The sequence below is a fragment of the Tursiops truncatus genome, chromosome 11 (genome assembly GCF_011762595.2).
Source record: "Tursiops truncatus isolate mTurTru1 chromosome 11, mTurTru1.mat.Y, whole genome shotgun sequence".
Lineage (NCBI taxonomy): Eukaryota > Metazoa > Chordata > Mammalia > Artiodactyla > Delphinidae > Tursiops > Tursiops truncatus.
The window spans coordinates 102,110,215-102,137,909 of NC_047044.1; the positions used below are offsets into that span (position 1 = coordinate 102,110,215).

The 27,695-nt window shown below is 46.3% G+C and overlaps 1 protein-coding gene across 7 annotated transcripts; it reads left to right on the forward strand.

The window, feature by feature from the left end:
* The first annotated feature begins 302 nt into the window (after positions 1 to 302).
* Positions 303 to 27,688, forward strand: USP18 (ubiquitin specific peptidase 18). 7 transcript variants are annotated; one of them, XR_012324587.1, is made up of 11 exons: positions 303 to 658; positions 8,668 to 8,775; positions 9,925 to 10,021; positions 11,491 to 11,636; positions 16,764 to 16,843; positions 17,106 to 17,252; positions 17,608 to 17,703; positions 18,139 to 18,306; positions 22,689 to 22,820; positions 23,284 to 23,455; positions 25,188 to 27,688. XR_012324587.1 is itself a non-coding variant. In XM_019925836.3 (11 exons), the coding sequence occupies exons 2-11, from the start codon at positions 8,772 to 8,774 to the stop codon at positions 25,231 to 25,233; spliced, it is 966 nt and encodes a 321-aa protein (XP_019781395.1). In that variant the 5' UTR covers positions 303 to 658; positions 8,668 to 8,771; the 3' UTR covers positions 25,234 to 27,681. The 7 variants fall into 7 exon arrangements, 4 of the variants coding, with proteins under 4 accessions (XP_019781395.1, XP_073645304.1, XP_073645303.1 ...); XM_019925836.3 differs by having other exon boundaries at positions 23,284 to 23,333; positions 25,188 to 27,681; XM_073789203.1 differs by lacking the exon at positions 22,689 to 22,820 and having other exon boundaries at positions 23,284 to 23,333; positions 25,188 to 27,685.
* The last annotated feature ends 7 nt before the right edge of the window (positions 27,689 to 27,695 follow it).

Here is a 27,695-nt window from a genome sequence, read left to right on the forward strand (position 1 = left end):
GAAAAACATGCTGCCACGTGTACTACTAAATGCCAAACGATTGTAAGACGCCCCCTAATTACTACGAGGATCTTCAAATGTCAAAAGAATTGCTCATTCTAGGAGCCGCTGGGAAAGGGGATGTAACGCAAAGTGCGCGCACGTTTAAACGCGAAACCAGCTTCAGCTGCACTTGCTCGGTGCGCCGGGGCGAAACTCTCGGGTGCCCTTGAAGCGAAGCCTCGGTTGAGTTTCGCTTTCGGTTCGCAGGAAACGAAAGCTGGGCGGCGCGGCGGGGCGGGGCGGGGCCGTAGGCGGGGACATAGGTGCTGGCACAGAGGTGCCCGGCGCTTGGGGACAGAGGCGCGGGGACCGAGGTGGGGACATAGGCGCAGGGACAGAGTCGCAGGGACAGACGCGGGGGCCGAGGTGGGGACAGAGGCGCGGAGGCAGGCGCGGAGGCAGACGCGGGGACAGAGGCGCAGGGACTGAGGTGGGAACAGAGGTGCGGGGACAGACTTGGGGACCTAGACTTGGGGACCTAGGTGGGGACAGACGGGGCCCCGCTCACCCCGCCCGCAGCGCCCGCCACGCCGCTGCCTGGAGGTCCGGACGCGGTTGCTGAGTTTCTCCCTCATCCAACTTAGCAGCGCGGGTCTGACTCTTCGCTGCACCTGAGGCAAGTTTGGTGATACTTTTGGAGGCTTTCTTTCCAGGGAAGGCACAACGGGGCTGTGCTCAAATGCCACGTGGATAATTATGGGATTTTTTGGGGCTGAGCGAATTATAATAATGGTCTGTATTCGTTAATACGTATATTAGATCAGTGAAAATTTCCCACGCTGATATATTTATTTGGACTTTTTTTGCACGACTGTTTTTAATTAAAGAAGAAATTGCAAAATCCGCCTTCTACCGTCTCCCTCTTTTCCTGGAAGAAAGCTAAATTTAGACCTTTAAACCTAAAACTCTATTCTATGACCTCTGAAAAATCTGGGTTCAAAGTGTTTTGAAAACTAAAGCAGAGCCTTTAACTTCATGCTTTACAGCATTGAGGTAGTTATACTTTGAAATTGTTCAAAAAAGAGGCAAATATTTAAAACATATCTTTCTGGTGTTATATTGTGAGAGTGAGGCGGACGATTCAGGCCTAGACATCCAGGTGGTCTAATGTGCTCATACAAATCGGACTAATACAGGTGCACAGATCCATCTTGGTTTTTGGATCACTATCAAAGAACTGAAAAAAAAAAGAAACCGCTTTTTGTATTTTCACTAACAGAAATGTGTTGCACAGTTTGGGCACTTTTACACAATGATGAGCTTGCAAAGGGGAAAATGGGTTTCATCTGGAGTGTTCTAATCTGTGTGCCCGGCACATTACCATCACTTGAGAAACACACACGAATGATTAAGAATGAGGTCTGAATCTGTCGTTGCCATGATGGGTTGGATTTAGAACACTGTGAGGCTTGTGTCATTGGCTCTTTTCCTGGGCTGGTGGTTTTTCTTCCTGTGCTGGCAAAGATGGTCTGATTTATGTTCTTCTGGCTTAAAACGCCTTAAAAAGAGGCTGATTATGAGCAGCCCTGAGCGGGTCACGTGACCACTGCTGAAACAGTCACCTTGGGCCCTGAGTGGCCAGGCCTTTGAGCCGGACTGTGCGTGTGGGCTCCACCCAGTACTCATATTCTGAAAGTGGAGATAGTGTTTGTAAAGAAGAGGTGAGTACGCTACCAAAAGGTGGGGCACTGGGCTGGCAGAAATGACAGGCGTCCACTGGGGTCATTTTCAAGGTTGCGGTACATGTTGCCAAGTGGTCGTCCAGGCTGGCTGTGGCAGTGTCCACTCCCAGTAGCTGGCTGCTGCTGTGTACCCGGACTGAAAGATCTCTCTGCACAAGTAACACCAGGAGGTCTTCACTGGTGACCCCTTAAATGGAAATAAAGCAGCCGGGAGTCATGCACCTTCAGGGAGAGCAACGCTGGGACTGAACTGAAAACAGTCTTCATGAAATGACCTGAAGGTAGCTGGTCTGCAGTAAATCCTCTATGCCGGTGGCCAGTCCCCTGCAGCCTGAGCTTGGTCAGTGCTTGTCTAGAACAGCTTCTCAACCTTAATGCTTGCGTAGGTCACCTAGGAATCTCGTCAAAAGGCAGATTCCAATCCTGCCTTTTTAACAAACTTCAGGTGATGCTGTTGCTGCAGGTCCAGAGACCTGCCTACCTGCTTCCAAGATGCTGGACCAGTGGTTGCCAATATTTTAGCAGAACAAAAGAAAAAAATTGAGGACCCAGCTCCCCTTCAGATAAGAACTGAACTCTTAGTAGCCATTAATTGAGAAAACGCACTGAAAATCTCTGCGTTCAGGAAAGCTTTTGCACCTTTTGGCAGAACACTGAAGGGCTGAGTGTTAGACTCAGTGTTTGGTTACAGTCGAGGCCATTTGCCCCTCACCTTTGCTTAAACGCACAGTAATTTCAGCACATCACTGGGACTGTAGAACGGGAGGATCTTACAGCAGTTATCGCATGAGAAATATTTGGATTCTCAAGAAGACTTTTAGTGTGGTTACTTCAGTAGTTTCTAGTGAACAAACTGCAGGTGCTAAGTTCTGAAAACTACAGCATTAGGGCTTCCCCCGCCCCCAACCCCGTGGTCGTTACTGTCTTAGTAGCCCTTTAAACACATAGTGTCTGCTACCCCATAGTGTTTGAACATCTCACATAAGTACTTGACGAGACTATTCCAAAGTCTCTGATGAAGGATGATGAAACCGTCTCCCCATCTTTCTCCTCTGACCAGGATTTCTTGTTACATTCTTCTGTGCTGTAATTACCCTGCTGTACGCATACTGAAGGATGTGAACAAAACACTATATACAAGACAGTCTACATAACTTGTAGGTCCCCTAGGAAAGTAAAAACTTGGGGCTCCTTATTAAACAATTGTGAAGAATTTCAGGACTGCAACAGGAGAGCATTAAACCAAGCCGGGGTCTTCTGAGTGCAAGTCTGGGCAGCTACACAGGTTGTGTACTCACCAAGTCAGCCCTGACCAAGTGTGTGATTCCCAAACCATTCATAGCCCTCATCTTCTTTGTTCCACTGTTGATGACAACTGTATGGCGTTGACATTTAAAAAACTGGTTTTCCAGTCTATAAATATTTCTTCAATCAGACTTGCAAGGAGAGAATCGACCGAACTCACCATTAACCCACCGTTCTGTTTAAAAGAGGCTCTGGTTGTTTCTGCCTGTTCAGATGCCTGATATACATGATATAGAAGTAGCACATTTAAAACTATCACTTTTTTGTGTGTGTGTGTGTGTGCGCACAGCGGAATGTAATTCAGGAAAATTATTTTTAGGAATGTATTTTCCAGAGCAATGTTGTCCCTAGGATTCATAGTTTGGGTAACTGTCAAAAGTTGAGAGTTTTATTTCCAACTATTAAACTGAGTGACAATCTAAAGCCATCATTTGAACAACAGTTTTTAGCCTCCATAAGTAGACCAAACATTACAAAGAGCAGTGTGCTTGATTCACGTGTGTAGTCTGTGGTTTTTGAAGTTTGACTAGTGAGAACAAGCTGTGTTTTGGGTGCTTTGGTTCTTTTCAGATTTTTTATATTCTTTATCACACCTGGATTGAATGATGATTTAATTATTGATTTTTTTGTAGATATGTTTGGAGTTTTTCCTCCTCATGATAAGTGGTAAAGTTGATGTTCTGGTTTTAATTCATCTTCACAAGATGTGAAGAATTTGCAAAAAGGGTTTTTTTCTTGAAAGACTCATGGCTTAATTGGGATTAATAATTAAAATTTAAATACAATTCTTAAAGATTATTTTGTTTAATATTATGAGAAGGCTGGCATACCAAACAATTTTGCAAAGTCTAACTCTGTTAGACTTGATACAGTCTAACTCTGTTATTCTCAATTACTTTTAAAATTTAATAAAGTTGTAAGCCAAAAAAGATATAATATCCTCTATAAACTATTTAGCAAACTTACTCTCTCTTTACTATATGTATTAATTTCTTTTCCTTTTTTAAGATTTTAAAATAATTTTATGCATATAATGGCCCAGACCATTCACTGTTGCAGCATCTTTGTTTTGCAGTGAAAATTATGCTTTTATATCTCAACATACAAAGTACAATATATGAGATTTTCTACCCTAAGTTGTGTGGATCATTTGCAACTGGATATTCCGATATTAACAGTTAATCCAAGTGACCCCCCCCCCCTTTCTGTTACACTGGTCACATGGGGTGGTAACCAAAGTGATCACTTGATTGTGTACCAGCGCAGGGACACCAGAAGGGGACTGAGGTGGGCGTTTGGTGGATGGCCTTTCAAAGGCTGAGGCCAAGGAGCAGATCTCAGATGAATAATAATAATAAAGTGAAGCCATGCTTTGGTACTTTTCTACTTCATCTGAAAAATGTACGTCTTCATACAACGTTTAGCATGCATTTGGATGCAATGCCACTATCATTAAGTGCTCTGGCAGTAGGTGGGAACGACTGGTCTTTCGGTATGATTCAGGGTTTTCGTTTTAGGTCTTTTATTATCTGTCCTTGGGTGTGTGCTCCTGTCTGTTTACTTGGTACCAGCCTTGGCAGTCTGTCTTCAGCCCACGTCCACCGGGACATTCCCATGTATCCACTAGGGGGCAGTGCCGACACTCCCATGCCTGGTTTGGCTTCTGCTTTTCTCACTGGAGAGAGAGATCTAAGGGCATCTGCCTTAAGGACTTCTCTAGTCAATTAAAACTGAGCTTGTTGGGGAAAGTCCTGGAAGTGATTTGTGGTTCAGATCTGTCAGCAGTTGAGTTAGCTGTGCCTTCACTGCTGGGCTGTGTGCGTGCTCTTTGCAGAGAATGACTCCACACCCGCATCAGACCATGTCTGTTTGCCTCAGACCACTGGCCTTGACTCCAAGTTCCAATTAATTAATTAACTAATTAATGATAAAATGAACACTTATGAAACCCTTCCCCCCAAACTAGAGCATTACTGGCGATTACATGCTCTCTACTTCTCTCATCCCTCTGCCTGCCCATTGGAGGTAATGACCTGGTCTTTTCTTAATATTTATTTATTTATTATTTATGTGGCTGCTCCGGGTCTTAGTTGCGGCAGGCGGGCTCCTTAGTTGCAACTCATGGGCTCCTTAGCTGCAGCATGCACGTGGGATCTAGTTCCCTGACCAGGGATTGAACCCGGGCCCCCTGCATTGGGAGCACAGAGTCGTAACCACTGTGCCACCAGGGAAGTCCTTGGCCTGGTCTTTTTGATCTTCATTATCCATTTAAAAATCTTTGTCACACATGCACGTTGATGCCTAAATAGCATAGTGTCTCATTTTCCTTGAGTTTGAATCTACAAAAAGAAATACTGGATATTATCTTCTAAGAATTGCCTTTTGACTCAACATTGTGTTTCTAAGATTCACCCTATTGTGACATGTTCACTCAGGTGCAACTGAGGAATATTATTTCATTGTATAAATTTATTACAGCTCACGTACCCACTCTTCTGACATTTGGGTCGAGCGCTTGGATTGTTTCCATGTTTTTGCTGCACAAACAGCACTGCTATGAACATTCTTGTTTATGTCTCCAGGGACACATGTAAGAATTTCTCTTTTGAATTTTTAGGTTGAAGTTAAGTGAATGTTTAACTTTACAAGATGATGCCACACAAAAAAAAAAAGATGATGCCACGTTGTTTTCCCAAGCGACTGTATCATTTTACACCCTCCCCTAGTAGTATATAAAAGACCCTATTTATCTACATCCCCTCCAACAGTTGGTTCCATCAGAATTCTTAACTGTTGCCAGTTGAATAGTGTAAAATGGTATCTCATTATGGTCAAGGTTTGCACTTCCCTGACCACTAGTGACCACTTACTTTTTATAAAAACTAAAATTCTGGAATGTCTACATTTTATTCCAGTCCTGGCTTGGGTTCACCTGTGCAGGTCTGCTCACAGCCCTTTGCACACTCTTCCCCACATGCTTCTCCCCCAGACCCCGGGGCTTTTTTTGCATAACACCTGCCCTGCCTCAAGGTGCCCCTTATTTTAAACCATACCCTTTCCTCTTTAATAAACTCAGATCCAGACTCACTTTTCCCACGAACCCTGCCCTCGTGAATATCAGTGAACTTAGGTCACTTCATTAAACCACTGAATCCTGACGGGCCTCTGAGCCACTGACTAGAGTACAGACGGGGGCAGGTCATTTAGCTACGTATATTAAGAGCCTTAAACTTCGTACACTGTGACCTTGTAATTATATTTTTAAGAATATGTCCTAGGGCTTCCCTGGTGGCGCAGCGGTTAAGAATCCACCTGCCAATGCAGGGGACACGAGTTCGAGCCCTGGTCCAGGAAGATCCCACATGCCATGGAACAACTAAACCCGTGTGCCACAACTACTGAGCCTGCGCTCTAGAGCCCGCGAGCCACAACTACTGAGCCCGTGTGCCACAACTACTGAAGCCCGTGTGCCTAGAGCCTGTGCTCCGCAGCAAGAGAAGCCACCGCAGTGAGAAGCCCGTGCACCGCAGCGAAGAGTAGCCCAAGAGTAGCCCCTGCTCACCGCAACTAGAGAAAGCCCACGCTCAGCAACAAAGACCCAATGCAGCCAAAAATAAAAATATAAATAAATAAATTTATATAAAAAAAGAATATCTCCTAGATATTTAAATACTTTTTTTGAAGTGGACCATTTTTAAAGTCTTTATTGAATTTGTTGCAATATTGCTTCTGTTTTATGTTTTAGTTTTTTGGCCGCGAGGCATGTGGAATCTTAGCTCCCCGACCAGGGATCGAACCCGCACCCCCTGCATTGGAAGGCGAAGTCCTAACCACTGGACCGCCAGGGAGGCCCCTCTCCTAGACATTGATTTAGCGTCTGGTTGTATCTGAAGGCCACAGGTTTATTTGCACGGGGACAGAGGAGCAATTGAGGAAAGAGCATGGGTTGTGCCCAAGCTTAGACCCGGGGGCAGGCCTGAGCCCTGGGGAGAGATGGCTTCCCGCAAAGCTGAAGAACTTGGTGAAATGAAAAGGCACGAGGCAGTAGGAGGACTGGGCTTGTATCCCACTTCCACGTGAAGGCCCTGCTTGTAGATATGAGGGAACCTTTGTGCATGGATTGCTGTGTCGGGCAGTGCCCTGCAGACACCAGTGGGCACTCCAGGGCAGGAAGGGACAGGGTATGGTGGTTGTGACCTCGCTCCAAAACACAAGAGACTCCTCCTGAGATTCCCACACACCTGGGGAGAATTCACAGGCTGAAGCCTGTGTTGCCAGGAAGACGTGGGTTCTGGTTAACATGACCTGGTTTATAGCTGCAGTTTTGTTGTGTCTATGACCTTTGGTTTGCCTGAGGAAAAATCACATAGGTAGAAAAAGGTTTTATACCTAAAAATGTTCACTGCAGTTTTTTTATAACTGCAAAAAATTGAAGACAGCCAGAATATTCTGCAATGTTCTGTTGCTGTATCAGGCATCACTGTGACATGGTTGAAAATACACTGCTTTTTCCATTTCACATTATAACAAGGATATTCGATTACAGGCCTCTTTCAATTGCTTGTGCCCATGCAAGGGAAGAAGGAGAAAGCCCAGGGCAGAAAAGAATGTGTCAGAAAGTTTATGTATGTGAATATATACATATGGGCGTGGTGTTTGGGTTCCCAAGGACATTCGCCAGCCAGTCCTGGCTGAGTCTCGGCATTTCTTGGTGGAGCCCGTTGAGAAGTCTCTATACCCTGTGTGTGTGGGTTTTGTCTGAGAAAGCTCAATAGACTCAAGGCCCTGCCATTGATTTGCCCTCCTTTGACAGTGTAGTCCCAGCTGAGCTGTGTGTGGGGAAGGTCTGCTGGGGAGCACCCTTGGGAACGACACCCAGAGGGTGAGCACAGCAAGGTGGGCAAACGGAGGACTTGAACTCCCAAAATTTGTGACAGAGGCTTCAGCCAATGCCAAGGGGAGCTCGGGGGCTGGGTGACCCTTCAGGCAGGTGGTAAGGCCCTTAGGCCCCCTCATCGCCCAGACTCTGGATAGGAACCGGGCCAGCTTTCTTCACTGGGGTGAATTCTGGAGGGGGCCTCAGCTGGGGGCCGTCGACCACCAACACCCGGTGGCCTGGGGAAGGGCTCCTGTTCCGCTGGAGTGTGAGTGGTCACCACCTCCCACTACAGGCAGACATAGCTGTTCCCAGCCCCAGTTACTTGAACGGCCCTGTGTACAACACGCGTGGGTGTTCACAGCAGCCCCTTCCCCAGGAGCCAGGACGGGCTTCCTTGGGGCCAGCGTGTGGACAGCAAGGAGAGGGCTTTGAGCAGCCTTCAGGCAGTGGAGGGCCTGGGAGTGAGGAACAGGGAGACCCAGGTGTCTTGGTCTGGACCCCTTGGTGAATGTCGAACCATTTGCCAGAACAGAGGGCCCAGGGCAGAGGCTGGGGCCGTGGGTCCCAATGAGGACACAGTGGGAATGAGGGACCAAGGGGACGGAGTCTCACCGAGTTGTCGTTTCTCGCCCTAGAGCTTGGCGGGCCAGTCTCCCCAGACACTGATCTCCCCCCAAGCCTGGCTCTTGGGGATCAGAACTGATCACATGGATATGCTTCCCCTTCTCTCATCCTTTCCTCTGCGGTGTGTTTTCACAGAGGTCCGGCCAAGGCCGGCTCATGAGAGCTCTTCCTGGAAGTGAGGTCGCGCCGTCCTGAAGACGCCCTGCAGCTGCCGTCCGGGGGTCTTGGAGTGACTGCTGATGGGTATGGTTCCGGGTCCCTAGGCCGGTCTTGGCTGTCTCAGCGTTTCTCAGCAAAGCCCATTAGGAGAAGGACGGGAGCAGCAATGGGAAGAGACACAGGGAGCCCCGAGCCCGGGCTCCCAATGGGCCGAGAACCCCAGTCTTCTCTCTTGACTGCGCAGAAACGCTTTGCTCGTCCGCTGGGCCGTAGAGTTCTGTGGTTGATGATTGCTGCTCTTTGTGCCTCCACTTCTGCCTCTGTGAAATGGGGATGATTATGCTCCTGAGCCCATAGGATTGTTGGGAAGAATAATGAGGTTGTTGTGGAAGCTGCTTTAATCCTGTGCTTGGCATGTCGTGGCCCCCAGCCTTCCCCTGGGTGCTAGTGTGTCTGGTGACAAGGTGCTTCTGCTGATCGGGTTCCTGCTGACCGTGGATTCTTACGTTCTTACTGCCCCAGCTCGTACACCAGAGCCCTTTCCCCGGGAGCTCTGAGATTAGTGGACTCCCTCCCTCTTAAATTACACACCTTGTGGGGTCTGCGGAGCCCAAGGTTGGGTGGGAAAGGGGAGGTTGGTTGCTAGTGGGTCAGAGAAATACTACCTTTTGGTTTTGTCACATCCTCATAAGTTCCTTGTGGTTTCCAGCCTCTCAAGGTGAGTTTAGATGAGGTGGATCTCCCCCAGAGCTTTCTTCTGATTCCTTTCCACCACCTGGTAGGGCCTGGGCAGGGGCCTTACCCCTGGGGCCCAGAGTAGATTGCCTGGGAGATGACTCTCGCCCCTGAGCCCATAGATGCCCACTGTGAGCCAGCTCTGTAGGGACAGCTTGGGTGGGCAGGGCCCCTAGTTCTCCCCAGTGCACTGTCTGTAAGGTTTCTCTTCCTTTGCTCTTACTGTTGCTTGGGTTATAAGTTTGACAACGAGTGATACACCTCCTTGTGGCCTCTCTTTTCCTAACGGACTGTTAAAACTTCTGCTGCTATTCACTTTGCAGAGGGTCGTGTTTCTCTCTCCTTTCCAATTTGTTTCCAAGCTCCTTAGTGAATTCTTTGTGCCTCTGGGAGTACCTTATAGTGTTTCATGTCCTTAGGAGGGTCTGGAGGAGTGTTTGGTATTTTTTGAATTCTGTGGCAGGGCTTCCCTCAGTATCTTCCCTCTGCTCTTCATAGGCCCGGTCGGTTTACACAACATTGGGCAGACCTGCTGCCTTAACTCCCTGATCCAGGTGTTCGTTATGAACGTGGAATTCACCAAGATACTGAAGAGGTAAGGCAATTGTTCAGGCAGATAAATGTGTATATTATTTTATGTTTTCAGTTATTCAGTTATTCACAGTGGTTTGGACTTTTAGAAGTCTACTTCCAAAAGCTAACAGAGAAAAGATCTTGCTCTGCACAATCTAGACGATATACTATAATCATCTAAGATGATTTTTAAAAAATGTAAATGCTGATCCCACCCCCAGATATTTGGTTCCACTTGGGGCCTAGGTGGGTGTCTAGGGTGAGGCCCAAGCATTCGTACTTTTCGGAAGATTCCCCAGGTGATTCTAAAGTGTAGCCAGATTGGCAGCCACTGACTTGGTTAAAAGGAAGTGGGGACCCTGCCAGTGTCTAATCAACGGGCAGGTCTATGAGTCTATTGATTTTTCTCAAGTGAAACACATCCACACTCACACAGTATACACATCCTGAGAACCCTTCTTTCTTTTTTTTTAAAAATGATTGAACATTTATTTTATTTTATTTTTATTTATTTTTGGCTGCGCTGGGTCTTCGTTGCTGTGCGCGGGCTTTCTCTAGTTGCGGCGAGCGGGAGCTACTCTTTGTTGCGGTGCACGGGCTTCTCGTTGCAGTGGCTTCTCTTGTTGCGGAGCACGGGCTCTAGGCGCACAGGCTTCAGTAATTGTGGTGTGCAGGGTCAGTAGTTGTGGCTTGCGGGCTTCAGAGCACAGGCTCAGTAGTTGTGGTGCACAGGCTTAGCTGCTCCGCGGCATGTGGGATCTTCCCGGCCAGGGCTCGAACCTGTGTCCCCTGCGTTGGCAGGCGGATTCTTAACCACTGTGCCACCAGGGAAGCCCGAGAACCCTTCTTTCTTCTCAACCTGTTCTGCAGAGACATGCTGAGACTCCGCCAGGACTGACAGGCAAATTTCCTTGGGAACGCAAGCACCACGCCCATATGTATATGTTCACATACATAAACTTTATCACTCATTTTTTTCTGCCTTTTGCTTTCTCCTTTTCCCCTTCCATGGGCATGGGCAGTTGAGAGATGCCAGTGATTAAACAAACCATTGCCAAGATACACTGCCATTCCTTTATGTGTCCTTCCCAGGCCCTAGGTCATACTTGCTTTTGGCCTTTGGAGAACTTCAGGCTGGCCATTTTGCTGTAGGTGCAGGACCTGCTGCACCTGCCGTTCGTTTTGGTGTGACTGCCATGCAGGGTGGGGAGAGGGGTGAGGCCGCAGCTGTGCTGATTCCCCTCTTGAGAGGATACTCCCCTATAGCTGATTTGCTAACACGGTAGCTCTTCAACCTTGTCTATATGTCTAAATCATCTAGGAAACTTAAAAATCCTGGTAACTGGGCCCACCCCCAGAAATTCTGATGTAGTTAGTCTGCAGAGTGGCCTGGACGTGAGATTTTTGAAAGTTCTCCCATGTGATTGTGGTGTGCCCCCAGCACTGGGAACTGTGGGGACAGGGAGGTTCGTGGCTGTTCTCACTCGGCAGGATGACAGTGCCAAGGGGAGCTGCGGAGCAGAGGAGAAGTGTCCCTTTCCAGCTGCTCTTGCTGCTGGAGAAGATGCAGGACAGCCGGGAGAAAGCGGTGCGACCCATGGGGCTGGCCTACTGTCTCCAGATGTACAGTGTACCACGTAAGGCGTTCCTCCTCCAGGAGCTCAGGATCCTGGCCTGGTGCTCTAAGAGGGAGGGGAGTGCGAGGGGGAGGGGACGCGGGAGGGGGCAGCAGAGGAGAGGAGAGGAGAGGAGGGGGACTGAGGCTCAGTGAGTGAACCGGAAGGAAACCCTTGTGTCGGAGGCACGTGTGTGGATGCGAGATCTCTTAAGGAAGCCCCGTCTTCCAGGCGCAGCACTGATGTTATCTATGCATGTATTACTTCCACACTCACCCTTTTTCTGCCTCCTGGTGGAGTAAATAAGCCTAAGAGTCTCCTCAAAGCTGATTCAACTGCAGGCAAAGGATTCTAGGGAAACAGAATAAAGGATTCATAAGGAGAAACTGTGTTCTACAAAAGGAAACTCGTAAATAGCTTAGTTTTTTTTTAACAGCCTTAATGAAGTATACATCACACACTGTAAAATTCAGTCAATTAAAAATGTACAATTCAGAGGTTTTTCGTATTTCACAGAGTTGTGCAATTATCACCACAATCTAAATTTAGCAAATTTTCATCACCCCCCAAAGCAACCCCATACCCATTAGCAGTCATTCTCCTTCGTTTTCTTCTAGGTTTTATACTTTTAGCTCTTACATTAGATCCATGTTTCACTTAGAGCTAAATTTTGTGAATAGTGTGAGATAGGAGTCCAACTTCATTCTCCTGCATGTGGGCATCCAATCGTTCCAGCACCATTTGTTGAAAATACTACTCTTTTCCCACTGAACTGATTCAGTCTCTTTCCTTGTTACAACGAGCATCCTTTCATTTCAGCTTGACGAACTCCTCTCAGCTGTCCTTGTAAGGCAGGTCTAGTGGTGATGAGCTCTCAGTGTTTCTTTGCCTGGGAAAGCCTTTGTCTCTCCTTCATTTCTGAAGGACAGTGTTGCTGGGTACAGTTTTCTTTATCAGCAGTTTTCCCTTTCATCACTTGCCCTATCATCCCACCTTCCCATGGTCTGTAAGGTTTGTGCTGAGAAATGTGCTGATAGTCTTATGAGGGTTCCCTTGTAGGTGGTAAACTTCCTCTCTCTTGCTTTTAAGATCTCTCTTTGTCTTTGATTTTCGACAGTATTTTTGACAGTATTATGATGTGTCTTGGAGAACATCTGTTCAAAGGGAGTATGTTTGGGGACCAGTGAGCTTCATGAACTTCAATGTCTAAATCTCTTCCCAGATTTGGGAAGTTGCAGCCACTATTTCTTTAGATGAGTTTTCGGCCCCCTTTCCCCTCTCTTCTTCTGGGACTCCATTAAAGTGTAGGTTGTTTCTCTTAATGGAGTCCCATAGACTTTCTTCAATCCTTCTCAGTCTTTTTGCTCCTTTGACTGGACAGTTTCAAATGACCTGCCTTCTAGTTCACTGATTCCTTTTGCTTGGTCCAGTCTGCTTTTGAAGCTCTCTGTTGAATTTTTCAGTTCAATATTCTTTAGCTCCAAAATTGCCCTTTGGTTCTTTTTTATGTTCTCTATCTCTTTGTTGAACTTCTGTTTTTCTTGTATTGTTTTCCTGATTTATTTAAATTGTTAATCTGTGTTCTCTGGTAGCTCTCCGAGCATCTTTAGAACAATTATTTAGAATTATTTTTCAGACAATTTGGTATCTCCATTTCTTTGGTTTCAGTTACTGGAAGTTTACTGTTTTCTTTTGGTGGTATCATGTTTCCCTGATTGTCCATGATCCCTGTAGACTTGTGTAGGGACTTTGCTAAGAAGGACCTTCACCTGCAGCTGGGGTGTGCTGTGATCCAGGTGTAGTGGTGTGAGGCTTGTGGTGGCTCTGGTTCTGGGTGGGTGTGATATCTCATTGGCTCAGGCTGCTGGGGTCCACGACCTCGATTACTGTGCCATCCTTGGAGAGAGCTGCAGGGGGCCTGAAGTAGCTGCAAGGGCTGTGAGGTAGTATTTCATTGTAGTTTTCTTTTCTTTTTTTTTTTTTTGTGGTACGCGGGCCTCTCACTGTTGTGGCCTCTCCCGTTGCGGAGCACAGGCTCCGGACGTGCAGGCTCAGCGGCCATGGCTCACGGGACCAGCCGCTCCGCGGCATGTGGGATCTTCCCGGATCGGGGCATGAACCCATGTCCCCTGCGTCGGCAGGTGGACTCTCAACCACTGCGCCACCAGGGAAGCCCTTCATTGTAGTTTTGATTTGTATTTCCCTAATGATTAGTGATGCTGGGCATCTTTTCATGTGCTTACTGCCATTTGAATGTCTTCTTTGGAAAAATATCTATTCCAGTTCTTTGCCCATTTTTGAATTGGGTTATTTTTGTTGTTGAGTTTAAAAGTTCTATGTATTCTGGATGTCAATCCCTTATCAGACATATGCTTTGCAAATATATTCTCTCATTCTGTGGGGTGCCTTTTTACTCTGGGGATACTGTCTTTTGATGCATACATTTAAAAAATTTTCATGAAGTTGAAGTTTTCTATGTTTTCTTTTGTTACCTGTGCCTTTGGTGTCACATCCAAGAAGTCATTGCCAAATCCAAGGTCGTGTGCTTTTGTCCTATGTGTTCTTCTAAGCATTTTATTGTTTAGGGTCTTACATTTAGGTCCTTGATCTGTTTCGAATTAATTTTTGTATATGCAGTTAGAAGCGTTCAACTTCATTTCTTTGCATGTGGATATCCAGTTTCCCCAGCATCATTTGTTGAAGAGACTATCCTTTCCCGACTGTATACTCTTGGCTCCCTTGTCAAAAATTATTGGACCAAAAAAAAAAAAAAATTATTGGACCATACATGTGAGGATTCATTTCTGGACTCTATTCTATTGCATCAATCTGTATGTCTGTCCTTATGCCAGTACCACACTGTTTTGCTTACTATAGCTGTGTAGTAAGTTTTGAAATGAGAAAGTGTGAGTCCTCTAGTTTGTTATTCTTTTTCAGAATTGTTTTGGCATTTTGGGGTCCCTTAAGATTCTATATGAATTTTATGATGAGTTTTTCTATTTCAGCAAATATCTTATTGGGAGTTTGTTAGGAATTGCATTGAATATGTAGATTGCTTTGGGTAGTATTGACTTTTAAATAATATTAAATATTCTAGTCCATGGAATGTGTTTCCATTTATTTATGACTTCTTTAGTTTCTTTCAGCAGTGTTTTGTAGTTTTCATAATACAAGTCTTTTACCAATTTGGTTGAGTTAATTCCTAAGTATTTTATTGTTTTTGAAGCTATTATAGATGGATTTGTTTGTGTTATTTCATTTTCAAATTGTTTATTGTTCATGTATTTATAGAAATACAATTGACTTTTGTGTGTTGACTTTGTATCATGTTTTTAATTTCATTTATTAGATCTAAAAGCTTTGTTTTGTGGAGTCTTTTAACATATGAGATTATATCATCTGCAAACAGCGGTAATTTTACTTCTTCCTTTCCAATTTGGATGCATTTTATTTCTTTTCTTATCTAATTGCTCTGGCTAGAACTTCCAGTACTGTGTTGAATAGAAGTGGTGAAAGCAGGCATCCTGCTTTTACAGAGACCTGCACTCCACTGTCCTAGTTGTATGTCACCTTTCTTTAGCTTTCCATAGCAGTTTGTACACCTGGGGAATTTTTCTCATTCTTCTTCTTTTTTTTTTTTTAATAAATTTATTAATTAATTTTTTTTTTTTTTTTTTTGGCTGAGTTGGGTCTTCATTCCTGTGTGCGGGCTTTCTCTAGTTGCGGTGAGCGGGGGCTACTCTTGCTTGTGGTGCGCGGGCTTCTCATTGCGGTGGCTTCTCTTGTTGCGGAGCACGGGCTCTAGGCATGTGGGCTTCAGTAGTTGTGGCACGTGGGCTCAGTAGTTGTGGCACACGTGTTTAGTTGCTCCACGGCATGTGGGATCTTCCTGGACCAGGGCTCGAACCCGTGTTCCCTGCATTGGCAGGTGGATTCTTAACCACCGCGCCACCAGGGAAGGCCCTAAATTCTTCTTTGAATTGTGAGTACATGGATACTTGCCTCCCACTAGACTATAGGTTTCTTGGGGATAGGAAATTTCTCTGGCCTCTGCAATGCCTTGCACGTAGCAGGTGTGAAGGAAGTTATGGGTTGGGCAAGCATCCCTGTATTTCTTAGATGAATTGGGACTTCTGGCTCTGGGATGGTCAGGTGTGGCAAGGTGGCTCTATGTGGCAAGCTGACGCGACTCCCTTTATGTCCTGTGTGGTGGGCAGCCTTCTGAAAATAATTCCCTGGAGACTGCATCAGTGCAGCCTGCTACCAGGCTGCTTGTCTACAGTTTGGGATTATTAGCTTGGAATGTGGATTAATTAACCATTCAACTAATATGTAATGTTCACCTATTATGTGCCAGTTACTGAGCTGGTAAGGGAATTAGACTGACAGAGTATTTGCCTCCATGGAGCTGACAGTTTAGAGGAGAGACACAGGCCAAAACAAAATACAACCCCAAAACATTAAGTACAGATTGTGATAAGTATCATGGAGGAAATGGTGTTGAGATAGTAGATATGAATATTTAATACCTTTTCTTGCAACGTCTTTGCAACTCGGGAACATGGATTCATTCACCCCTGTGCACCGCTTGTAGCCTGATGTTCACGTGTGTAGGATTCATGGCTTATTCCTGCTTCCTCTCCGCTAGCACCTTCTATCACCGAGAAGGTTATTTCCCTTCTTGTTCTCCCGTACACCTTTGGGGAAGACCTGGGTCAGGTATTAGTGTTGGGAAACTGCTCAATTTTAAGGGGAGTGAATAAAGAAAATACGGAGAGGCATAGAGAAGTCAGTGGCCACAGGAGTCCAGTTGGAGGCTTGGCAGGGACATAGGAGAGAATCCACCACTGACTATTGGTTTTGTGTAGCTGGGTTCCCCAGCGGAGGCCAGCAGGGGTGGGTGGCAACTCAGAGGACAGAAGACTTGTGTGATGCAGTGGGGCTGGACTTTGAGTTTTAAAAGGAGTTCTCAAAATCAATACCAAGCTTATCTTTCATTTTTATGACCGAACATCCTGTGGAAACTTAGCCTGAAAGCGGGGAAAGGCAACGTGACGAGTGTTCGCATGCATCTAGGTAGCTGGGGCAGGAGGGCAGGACAGGTGTCCCTGGGTCCTCACCCTGGGCGTTACTTTTCTCTTTGGCCAGTGTTTGTCCAGCATGATGCTGCCCAGCTCTACCTCACAGTCTGGAACCTGATTAAAGACCAAATCACAGATGTGGACTTGGTAAGTCCTAGAACGAGAGAGCTCAGAAGGTGAGGATGCTGTCCGTGTGACGTGTAGAGAGGACTGAAAGGGGAAATGCATGTAAAATGCTTATCACGATTGCATAGTGCAGTTGCTGTGATTTCTCTACGCCTTTGTGAGCGAGCGGAGAGCGGCTGCCCTTCCGGAGCTGTGTGCGGTGGCTCCAGCGCTGGAGCTTGGCCGGACCTGCTTACTCGCGGCTTTCTCTGCACCTTCATCCTCCTCCCCCTCCCTTTTGCAGGTAGCGAGGCTGCAGGCCCTCTATGCCATTCGCGTGAGGGAGTCCCTCGTTTGCCTTGGATGTACCATGGAGAGTGACAGAAGCAGCAGCATGCTGACCCTCCCCGTCTCTCTTTTCGACATGGATTCAAAGCCCCTGAAAACACTGGTGAGGGGTCCTTGTGGGGAGTTTTCTGTTCCCACACAGCCCAGAGCTTCTGGTGCCCCCTTCCTTCTTTAATCCACCCTTGGCTTTTAAAAAATCATTTCCGCTTCCTTTGCATGGCACTGGCTAAGTTCTCCTTTCATTTGCGGGGAAAAAACGTTTCTCCTCCTATAGCCCCTTATCCTCACTGCTTCCTCCAAAACGTAGGTCTTTCCTGAGACCCTGGCACATGTACCACGCTGGGCTGGATGTTAGGGGACCTGGGGAAAATGAGGAGAGAAGCTTAAGCTCATCGGCAGGGTGAGGGGTTGTACCCAGAAGGTAATAACCTTGCCTTTCCCTTGCTCCCCTGGGACAGGAGGACGCCCTCCGCTGTTTCTTCCAGCCCAGGGAGCTGTCCAGCGAGGACATGTGCTTCTGTGGGAACTGTGAGAAGAAGACCTGCTGGAAGCAGGTACTTGCTCCCAAACCGGGTGCTTCTGGCCCGTCTGGGGTTCCCCTTGGGGGCCTCCCACTGAGGGAGGGAATCCCTTCAGGCTGGGGATCCTGGGGCTTGTGACTTCCAGGGCTGTGGGCACGCTCCTCGGACCCCATCACTGAGACGGAGGGGGGAAGGCACAAGAGCAGGTGCTGTTTTCCCCTCAGGGCCAGACTCCCCTGGGAGGGGAGCAGACCCCGTAGTTCCCCTGGGTTCCTGGGCGGAGCCCTGGGCTTCTTGAGCCTTCCGTGGGAGGCCCAGCAGATCCAGCAGGCGGGGCCCTTACCGTGTGATTCCATTCCGCTCCCTTCTTTTCTGGAAGAAGAACATACCGTCGGCCCTGGTGTTTCTCGGAATCGACCTGTTTCAAGTGCCTGGGACTCGTCTCCATGGTGACTTTGCTTTTTCCAGGTCTTGACACTGACCCACCTGCCCCAGACATTGACCATCCACCTCATGCGTTTCTCCAGCAAAAATCTGCGGACAGAAAAAATCTGCCACTCACTGTGTTTCCCCCAGAACTTGGATCTAAATAAGCTCCTTGAGATGGAGGGAGAGCCCTGCGCTGCTGAGGAGCAGGTGAAGGCCCCTCGTGTCCCTTCCACCCCCCACGTAAGACACCCCGTCCTTTGTCTTCCCTCCCCTGAGATGATTGGCATCAAGATCACCAGAGATGCATTTTGAGCATCCTTCTCTTCTCCGGTGGCCGAGCTCGGGACACAGAGGGAGGGACGCTCACCAACGGCTTGGTATGATTCATAGAAACATATTCATACACTCGAGAAACACTTGTTTTTCAAAAAAGGAGTTTAGTGATGGGAACCCGAGTCTCTCGAATAACAGCGATGGGCTGTCAGCCTCACGTTGCCACCAACATTTGCTGTTGGCCGTTGCATTTCTTTTAAGATTCAAAAGACTTTATTTCTGATGATTGGATTTGTACTCATCTACCTCACAGCAATGAGGGAAGGAACCCATAAGTCAGAACCTTCCTTTTAAATAGGATGTGCAGTGCTTACGTAGCCACAGGTAACCACAGCACCCTGGGTTCTAAATAGAGCCCCAGCCTAACGTTCTACTTCCGGCAGCTTATGCTTACCTTGGGGATAATAAGAAAGCAGCCAGCATGTTGGGCCAAATTGATTCAGAGTCAAGTTGGATTCAATTGTCTTGAGCTAATGAATTGTTGGGAAATTCTGAGACAAAAGTGACATAAATGTCTTTTCTCCATAGGTTTAAAATGCTACATTTATTCCCATACATATGTGAGTCCATTTGTGGACTTTCTGTTTTGTTCCACCCCTGGGCGGTTTACTATCCATGCTCTAGAACCATGGCTTTTTAAAAATTGAGGCCTGACAGCGTGTGATGGTGGCTCCTTCCCTGTTCAGGGCATGTACATTTCATAGGATTCTCAGTTTCTTTCCTTCTAGTTTCCTTATTTCCACTTGCACAGCCTACCTAATGAAATATATCTTAAAATTTTTTTCCTCTTGAAAAGACTTGTGAGGAATTACAGAATGAATCTCCACATCCACCAACGGCTTAAACAGTTACCTAACTCACGGCCACTCTTGCTTCACCTACACCCCATCCTCTTCTTTCTCCAAACCTCTACTGGATGATTTTGACGCAAATCCCAGACACCATACATGTCATTTGTAAGCATTTCATTATGTCTCTCTAAAGAATAAGCACTCTTTTTCTAAACAAGACCAAGTCCATCTTATGATTCTTTAATATCCTCTAATAGCCGGTAAATATTTGCATTTCCCTGACTGTCCTGTAAGTTGTTTGCTTCGTTTGAATCTAGAGCCAAATAAAGTCTACACTTGTATTTGCTTACCTTTGTTTCCTCCCTCCCTCCCCCTTGCCTTTCTTTCTTCTTCAGGTTAAGTTTCTTTGATGCTTCCCCTCCTTTTCTTTTCCTTGAAATTTATTTGCTTGAAGGTTTTTTTAAGTGTATATCCAGAATTGGCTGGCAGGTCTTATTTGACATACTCCTCTAGCCCTGGTATTTCTCGTGAACTGAGAGTTAGATCCAGAGATTGCCCCGCACTTTTTGCACAGCAAAGGAACCCATAAACAAGACAAAAAGACAACCCTCAGAATGGGAGAAAATATTTGTAAATGAAGCAACTGACAAAGGATTAATCTCTAAAATATACAAGCAGCTCATGCAGCTCAATATCAAAAAAAAAACCAACAACCCAATCCAAAAATGGGCAGAAGACCTAAATAGACATTTCTCCAAAGAAGACATACAGATGGCCAACAAGCACATGAAAGGATGCTCAACATCACTAATCATTAGAGAAATGAAAATCAAAACCACAATGAGGTATCATCTCACACCAGTCAGAATGACCATCATCAAAAAATCTACAAACAACAAATGCTGGAGAGGGTATGGAGAAAAGGGAACCCTCTTGCACTGTTGGGAATGTAAATTGATACAGCCACTATGGAGAACTGTATGGAGGTTCCTTAAAAAGCTAAAAATAGAACTACCATATGACCCGGAAATCCCACTACTGGGCAGATAGCCTGAGAAAACCATAATTCAAAAAGAGTCATGTACCACAATGTTCACTGCAGCACTATTTACAATAGCCAGGACATGGAAGCAAGCTAAGTGTCCATCGACAGATGAATGGCTAAAGAAGATGGGGCACATGTATACAATGGAATATTACTCAGCCATAAAAAGAAATGAAATTGAGTTATTTGTAGTGAGGTGGATGGACCTAGAGTCTTGTCATACAGAGTGAAGTAAGTCAGAAAGAGAAAAACAAATATCGTATGCTGACACATATATATGGAATCTAAAAAAAAGAAATAAGGTGCTGATGAACCTAGGGTCAGGACAGGAATAAAGAGTCAGACGTAGAGAATGGACTTGAGGACACGGGGAGGGGGAAGAGTAAGCTGGGACGAAGTGAGAGAGTGGCACTGACATATATACACACTACCAAATGTAAAATAGATAGCTAGTGGGAAGCAGCCGCATAGCACAGGGAGATCAGGTTGGTGCTTTGTGACCACCTAGAGGGGTGGGATAGGGAAGGTGGGAGGGAGATGCAAGAGGGAGGGGATATGGGGATATATGTTTACGTATAGCTGATTCACTTTGTTATACAGCAGCAACTAACACACCATTGTAAAGCAATTATACTGCAATAAAGATGTAAAAAAAAATCCAGTGTAACATCCCCACGTGAGAATAGAGAATGATTTTAGCCCTCCCTTTTGGGGGACTAAGCTTCGTTTGTCCTACCCTCATCCTGTCCCCTTCACGATCTTGTTTCAAAGTGTCAGGTTAGAGATATTATTTGACTGTGTTGAGAAAACAAGTACAATTTTCCCAACTCATGTGGAGATCTTGCTCACAATCAGTGAAAACTCTCTCTCTTGCCACTGTTGTCTTTTCACAGAGAATTCTCTCATCTTGACTTGCTAAGATTTGAGGGAGTAGAAAGACTTACTGCCAAACCTAGTGAATACTTTTTGGTCTTTCCCTTACTTGATCTTTTTGTGATATTCTGTTATTGATCCTATTCTCCTTCAAAGTCTGCCTACTCTAGGCCTCTCTCCTGGGGTTTCTTTCTCCATTGCTGGATCCTTTCCTGCCCATTTTTATTGGTATTTAGTTTTAATTCCATTCCTTTTTCTTCCCATTTTTTGAATGTCATCTCATTAATTCTCATGGTTTCAATCACCTCAAACTGAAGACTTCCAGTCCCTGTCTCCTGCTCAGGTCTCACTCTTGACCTCCAAACAGTGTGTCCACCTCCTACTCAGTGCTGTCACACGGTCCCCAAATGCACTGTCTTCATCCCCAGACACCTCTGTTCCATGTGTGACCTTATAGCAGCAGCGTCTTCCTAATTTCCAAGCCAAAAATCTGGGGTTCATCCTTGTAGTGCCCCCTACTTGCTCCCCCACCACCATATCCATCAGTTGCAAAGGAACTTATTATTTTTCCTTAACTTTGCACAAATCTGTCCCCTCGTCTCTACGTTCACCCTCACTTCCTCAGTATAGGGGTCGAGAGCTTGGGCTTCGAAGCCGGGCAGGCCTGGGTTAAACTCCCGCCTCTTCTCTTTATGAGCTCTGACCCTTGAGTAAATTACTCTGCTCCCTGAGCTCAGACTCCACGTCTGCAAAGTAGGACTTATGCTGGCACCCAGTTTACAGGTTTGCTGTGGATGTTAAATGGAACAATGCATGGGAAGACTTGGCCAGGTGCTGGCAGTCAGCTAGTAATTGCTGTGTTAATAATGCTTATTATCGTTTACTGGCTGCTCCCGGGGGTAATGGCTGGGCTCTCAACACTTCTTCCTCATGCCATCGTGGTTCCCTAACTTGTCCCGTTGGCTCTGCCTCACTTGAACTCTCAGTCCGTTTTTCACACCACGTTATTTCAGTGTTTCTCAAACACAAATCCGATGATGTTGCTCCCCTGCGTAAAGCCTTCCGACGGCTCCCGCTGCTCGGGATAAAGTTCTGATTCCTGACTTGGCCTTTGTGGACGTTAATCCCATGGCTCCCAGCACCCCCAGCTGCATTTCCGGGTGTACTGTTCTGTTCCCACCGGGCCGCCACAGTTCCTGGTCCATACTCCATCACGCGTGTGCCATGATGACCCTTCAGGATCAGTTCAAGCACGTCTTCTCTGGGAGCTTTCCTCAGCAGGTCATTCCTTCTCCTTTTTGGGGCAAAAAGTGGTTCTTCCCAAATTTACCTCCAAATGCATCTGGTATAAAACATGGGATTACAGCTCTGGCATAATTAGCTGTGAGTCTTGAGGTCAAAGACGGTTTTCTAGTGCCCTGGAAGCACCAGTGCCTGGCAGAGAAAGGCACTGAATGAGCAAAGGCACGATGAAGTAGTTTCCTCCTCCTAGACGAGGGTCAGAAGAGGAGGGATGATGGGGCTCTCTTTGTCCTTGTGTCCTTCAGCGTGGGGGACAGTATGAACTCTTCGCTGTGATTGCCCATGTGGGGAAGGCTGACTTCGGTCACTACTGTGCTTATGTCCGGAGTTCTGTGAATGGAAAATGGTTCTGCTTCAACGACTCCAACGTTTGCTGGGTGAGAAACATCTTCCAGAATTGCCTCTTGCCCTGGATTCTGCACCTCTAATAAGTTCTGAGCCAGGACTAGATGGGCCCTCAAGGCCCAGACACGCTGTGGTCCTGTTCTCTGTGTGTGTGGCCTTTCGTGGGCTTTGAAGCCCTTTTCTGCATGGAGTCCCTGTCTGGTTTACAGCGTTCTGCTACTCCACTTAGCTCAGTGTCTAGGTTTTTGGGATTCTAGGCTCAGTGCCCTGTAGCCTCGTGCTCTGGGGGAAGCTTACTGAAAGCAAGAAGAGTCAGAAAGAGTTAGAAAATCCTGGCTCATCAACACCAAGTTTAAACAGAGGGACAGTGTACTAAAGAAACTTCATACCATGGCACCTGTCACTAGGTGATCCAGGTCATGGGCGTAACGGGGGTGGGTTTGTCTGGGTGAGTGAGGGAGGGCCGCTTCACCTTGTCTGTCTGTGTGCTTCCAGGTGTCCTGGGAAGATGTCCAGTGTACCTATGGAGATCACAGCTACCGCTGGTGAGAGAGCACTGGGGTGATGGGGTCCCAACGCGCTCACACACCCTGAGCAGCATAGGGTGCTAGCTACTCTATGAAACACTCACGGACTCAGCTGCCACTCGCCTTTGGATGGCCCTCTGGTGAATACTGCTCAGCCTCATCTTTCAGTACCACCCACCACACTGCTCTTCCTGCAGTTTAGACTCCAACAGTACTGAAGTATAAGTGGCTCCCAAATATCACGCTGTGCGTGGCTTTGCGTGGGCTGTTCCCGGCCTGTACTGCCTTTTCCTAATTTGTCACTGCGGCAACCCCCCTCTCATGCTTCAGTACTTCTGCTCGTGCCCACCTGCTCTGTAAAGGCTTCCCAGCAGCATCCAGGCAGGTTTGTAGGAGCTTCTCAGATGCTTTCCCTGCATTTGGAGCTCACCTCCTTTACAGCAAGGATCCCACTGCTCTGTAAGTGTTCGCCTACATAACATTCTTTCACATTAACCATGAACTTTTTGGAGGCAAGGATCACTCTTTTCCTCCTTCTTTGTCTGGTACAGTGGCTTGCATGTAGTAAATAACAATAACTAAATTGTTAAAAATCAATAACTACAGAGGGGAAGCTGGAGAGAAAAAAGCTGGGTGAAGGTAAAGCAGAGACTTTGTAAGTTTTTCCTGCTAAGCTTAGAGATGACATTGTACACTAAGCATGATGTGCAGGATGACCCCAGCTGCACACGTAGGCCTTCACTTGGAAACTAATGAATTAGGTGAAATTCGTGCTTGGAATCCTCCCCGCCTCCACCTTGTACCTTTCGTCTTCTCTTCCTTTTCTTCTAAGCATCTCCTTAGATGCCCACTCTTTGTCACCTTTTGGTTGTCAGTGATCCCCCATTATTATTATTTTTTAAAAAAAATATTTATTTGGCTGCATGGGGTCTTAGTTGTGGCACGAGGGATTTTCATTGCAGCACATGGGCTTCTTTCTAGTTGCGGCATGCAGGCTCCAGAGCATGCGGGCTCAGCAGTTGCAGCGCGCAGGATTAGTTGCCCTGCGGCATGCGGGATCTTAGTTATCTGACCAGGGGTCGATCCCATGTCCCCTGCACTGGAAAGCGGATTTTTTTTTTAAATTAATTACTTTTATTTTTGGCTGCATTGGATCTTCCTTGCTGCCCATGGGCTTTCTCTAGTTGTGGCGAGCAGGGGCTACTCTTCATTGCGGTGCATGGACTTCTCATCGTGGTGACGTATCTTGTTTCGGAGCATGGGCTCTAGGCGCGCAGGCTTCAGTAGTTGTGGCACGTGGGCTCAGTAGTTGTGGTGCATGGGCTTAGTTGCTCCGTGGCACGTGGGATCTTCCCGGACCAGGGCTGCACTGGCAGGCGGATTCTTAACCGCTGTGTGGAAGGTGGATTCTTAACTACTGGACCACCAGGGAGGTCCCGATAACCCATTATTTAGATCAGGATTTGGCAGACTTTCTCTGTAAAAGGCCAGAGAGTGAATGTTTCAGCCTCTGGGACACAAAGTCTCTGTCGCAACTCCTCAACTCTGCCTCTGCAGCACAAAAGCAGCCACAGATGATACGTGGGTGAATAAGCGTGGGTTTGTTCCAGTTATGTTTATTTGCAAAAACAGGGTTGGATATGGCTCACAGGCTCATAGTTTGTCAACCCCTGATTGAGACGTTAACTAGCAGCTTAATAATAGTTATTTTCCCAGGTCACCAGTTTTGTCCCCTCTAAGGTGATGGATATGAAGACTTGATCCAATAACCTGGAAAGTTTTCTGACGGGTGTCCTATCGTGAATTAATAATGTATTAATTAACTATGAATGTTTCATTTCTGTGACACTGTTGCAATTGTTTTCTTCCTAGGCGGGAAACTGCATATCTTCTGGTTTACATGAAGATTGAGTCCTAATGGATGTACCCTAAACCTTCAGAGACCTACAGAGTATCATTTTCCTTTTCTGTTCCTGGATCTGCAGACTCTTTTAAGATATTCTGCAGTGAGGAGAGGCACTGTTTTGAAATTGTTTAATTAAACTTTATTTATTATCAGTGGTGGTTATCAAAATACTTAACAGTGACACTGTGCAGGTTTGGATCAGTCAGAGTGGATACTTCCACCAGTGGACCCTGGCCCCATGGCTGCATCAGGTCTGGAGTACTCCTGCTGTACAGGGTGGTGGTCCTTCAGCTGGGAGATTGTGGAGCCCAGGGGCTCCCAGGGGAGTAGAAACCAGGCCAGCACTGGTAGCAGGGGGCAGTCAGGTGGCAAGGGGCAGTGGTAGGGAACTATTTCCATATTTTACAGCTAAGCTTACTGTACTGGTTGGTACTGACTGTATATCATTTCTGTTTATAATTTAAAAAATTTTAGAACCTGTATCAATTACATAAAACTCAAGTACTTTGTAATTGTTATTCATTTATTTGGCAAATATGTATTGATCACCTACTGTCCATGAGATGGTGTGCCAGACACAATAATGAATAAAGTTCTTTCTCTCAAAAGGAGTTTTTAGTTTAATGGGGGTTATACTAAGGGTTAATGCTACAGGAATTCAAAGGAAGGTGAAATTTCTCCTGTTTGGGGGCCATGGGAGAAGGCTGAAGGCTGAAATGGGGCTTAGAGTGAGGACAGTTAGTTTACAGGGAGAAGCATACCCAGTGGCATGCTTGAAAGGGCAAGGTTCAAGGTCCAAAGGTCATCCACACACCTGGATGGAAGGGAAGTGGGGCTCAGAATGTAGAAGGTCTTGATCTACCCTCAGAAGTTTGGGTTTAATTTAATAAGTAATGAGGAATTTCTTTTTTTTTGGAAAGGGTTCAAAAAGGAAAGGAACAGTTAGTGGTGTTTTCGTAAAATGGATTTGCCAGGGCTGGCGACATGGATTAGAGACAGGATGGCAGAGTGGGTGGAAGGGCGTTCACAGTCTCTGGAACCACGTTAGAGGAAGAACATGGACGGTGAGGGGGGGGTCCCGGGAGAATCCGTACCAACCTGGGAGGTGAGTATGTGGACAGCCCCGTCTTACAGATGAAGTGACTGAGTCCTTCACATGTTTAACAACTTGCTCCAGGTTTCATACTTGGTAAGTGGCAGGGGCCAAAACTTCCAATGTGAAATGTGAGTGGTTTATTATTTTACTTTTTTTGGCAAAAAATTAGCCATGCAAGAATAAATTCTCACTGTAAAATATATTGATAGAACCTCTTCCTGAGACGTAAACATTGTTAAACAGGTGTGTATTCGTTTCCCAGCACTGCCGTAACAAATTATCACAAAGTGCTTGGCTAACAACAAGAGAAATTTTATTCTCTCACAGTCTGGATGCCAGAAGTCTGAACTCGAGGTGCCACAGGGCTGGTTCCTTCCGGAGGCTGTGAAGGAGAGTCTGGCTGGCCTCTCTCCTGGCAGCTGGTGGTACGGCCCTGCCTGTCATTGCTTGTGTGTCACTGGGTCACTCTGGTCTCTACCTCTGTCTTCCCGTGGCCGTCTTCCCTGTGTGTTTTAGTGTAAGGACACCAGCCACAACTTAGGGCCAATCCTAATCTGGCGTGACCTCATTTTCACTTGTCTGATTACATCTGCAAAGACTCTATTTCCAAATAAGTTCACACATTCTGAGATTCCAAGTGGATAGGAATTGTAGGGCATACTATTCAGAGTAGTAAAATGTGTATATCCCTCTAGGCCTCCTTCTAGGCATTTGCATACGTGTATAGAGCAGATACAAATACTTTTTACATCATAAATTCTACTGTACAAATTATTCTGCTCATTGTTTTTTTTTCACTTAATAATGTCTTAGGAAAATTTCCAAGTCTGCATACAGATGGATACTATTCTTTTAAATTGTTACATCTAACCCATGAATAGATACACTGTATTTTTCCCATTCCCATATTGGTAAATATTGAGGACATTCCCATTTTTTCACTATTTAAAATGCAGAGCGAATGAACACCTTTAGATGTATTTTTGTGCATGAGTAAATATTCTGCAGGTACTGAGAGGTGGAAGTACTGGATCAAAGGGCATGAGTGTCTAAAACTGTGGTAGGCACTGCCAAGTTGACTCCAATTAACACCAATTACTTAGTAAGTTTTAATTTTTGTCAGTCTGATAGATTTTAAATATCTCATCTTTTTTTTTTTTTTTTTTTTTTTTTTTGCAGTACACGGGCCTCTCCCATTGTGGAGCACAGGCTCCAGACACGCAGGCTCAGCGGCCATGGGTCACAGGCCCAGCCGCTCCGCGGCATGTGGGATCTTCCCAGACCGGGGCATGAACCGGCGTCCCCCGCATCGGCAGGCAGACTCCCAACCACTGCGCCACCAGGGAAGCCCTAAATATCTCATTTTTAAAAAATAAAT

Excerpts from the sequence above, each read along its gene's own strand:
- USP18 (XM_019925836.3), top strand. Across the intron at positions 10,022-11,490 it reads TTCACCAAGATACTGAAGAG|GATGACAGTGCCAAGGGGAG; the intron begins GTAAGGCAATTG and ends CTCACTCGGCAG. Across the intron at positions 11,637-16,763 it reads CCAGATGTACAGTGTACCAC|TGTTTGTCCAGCATGATGCT; the intron begins GTAAGGCGTTCC and ends CTCTTTGGCCAG.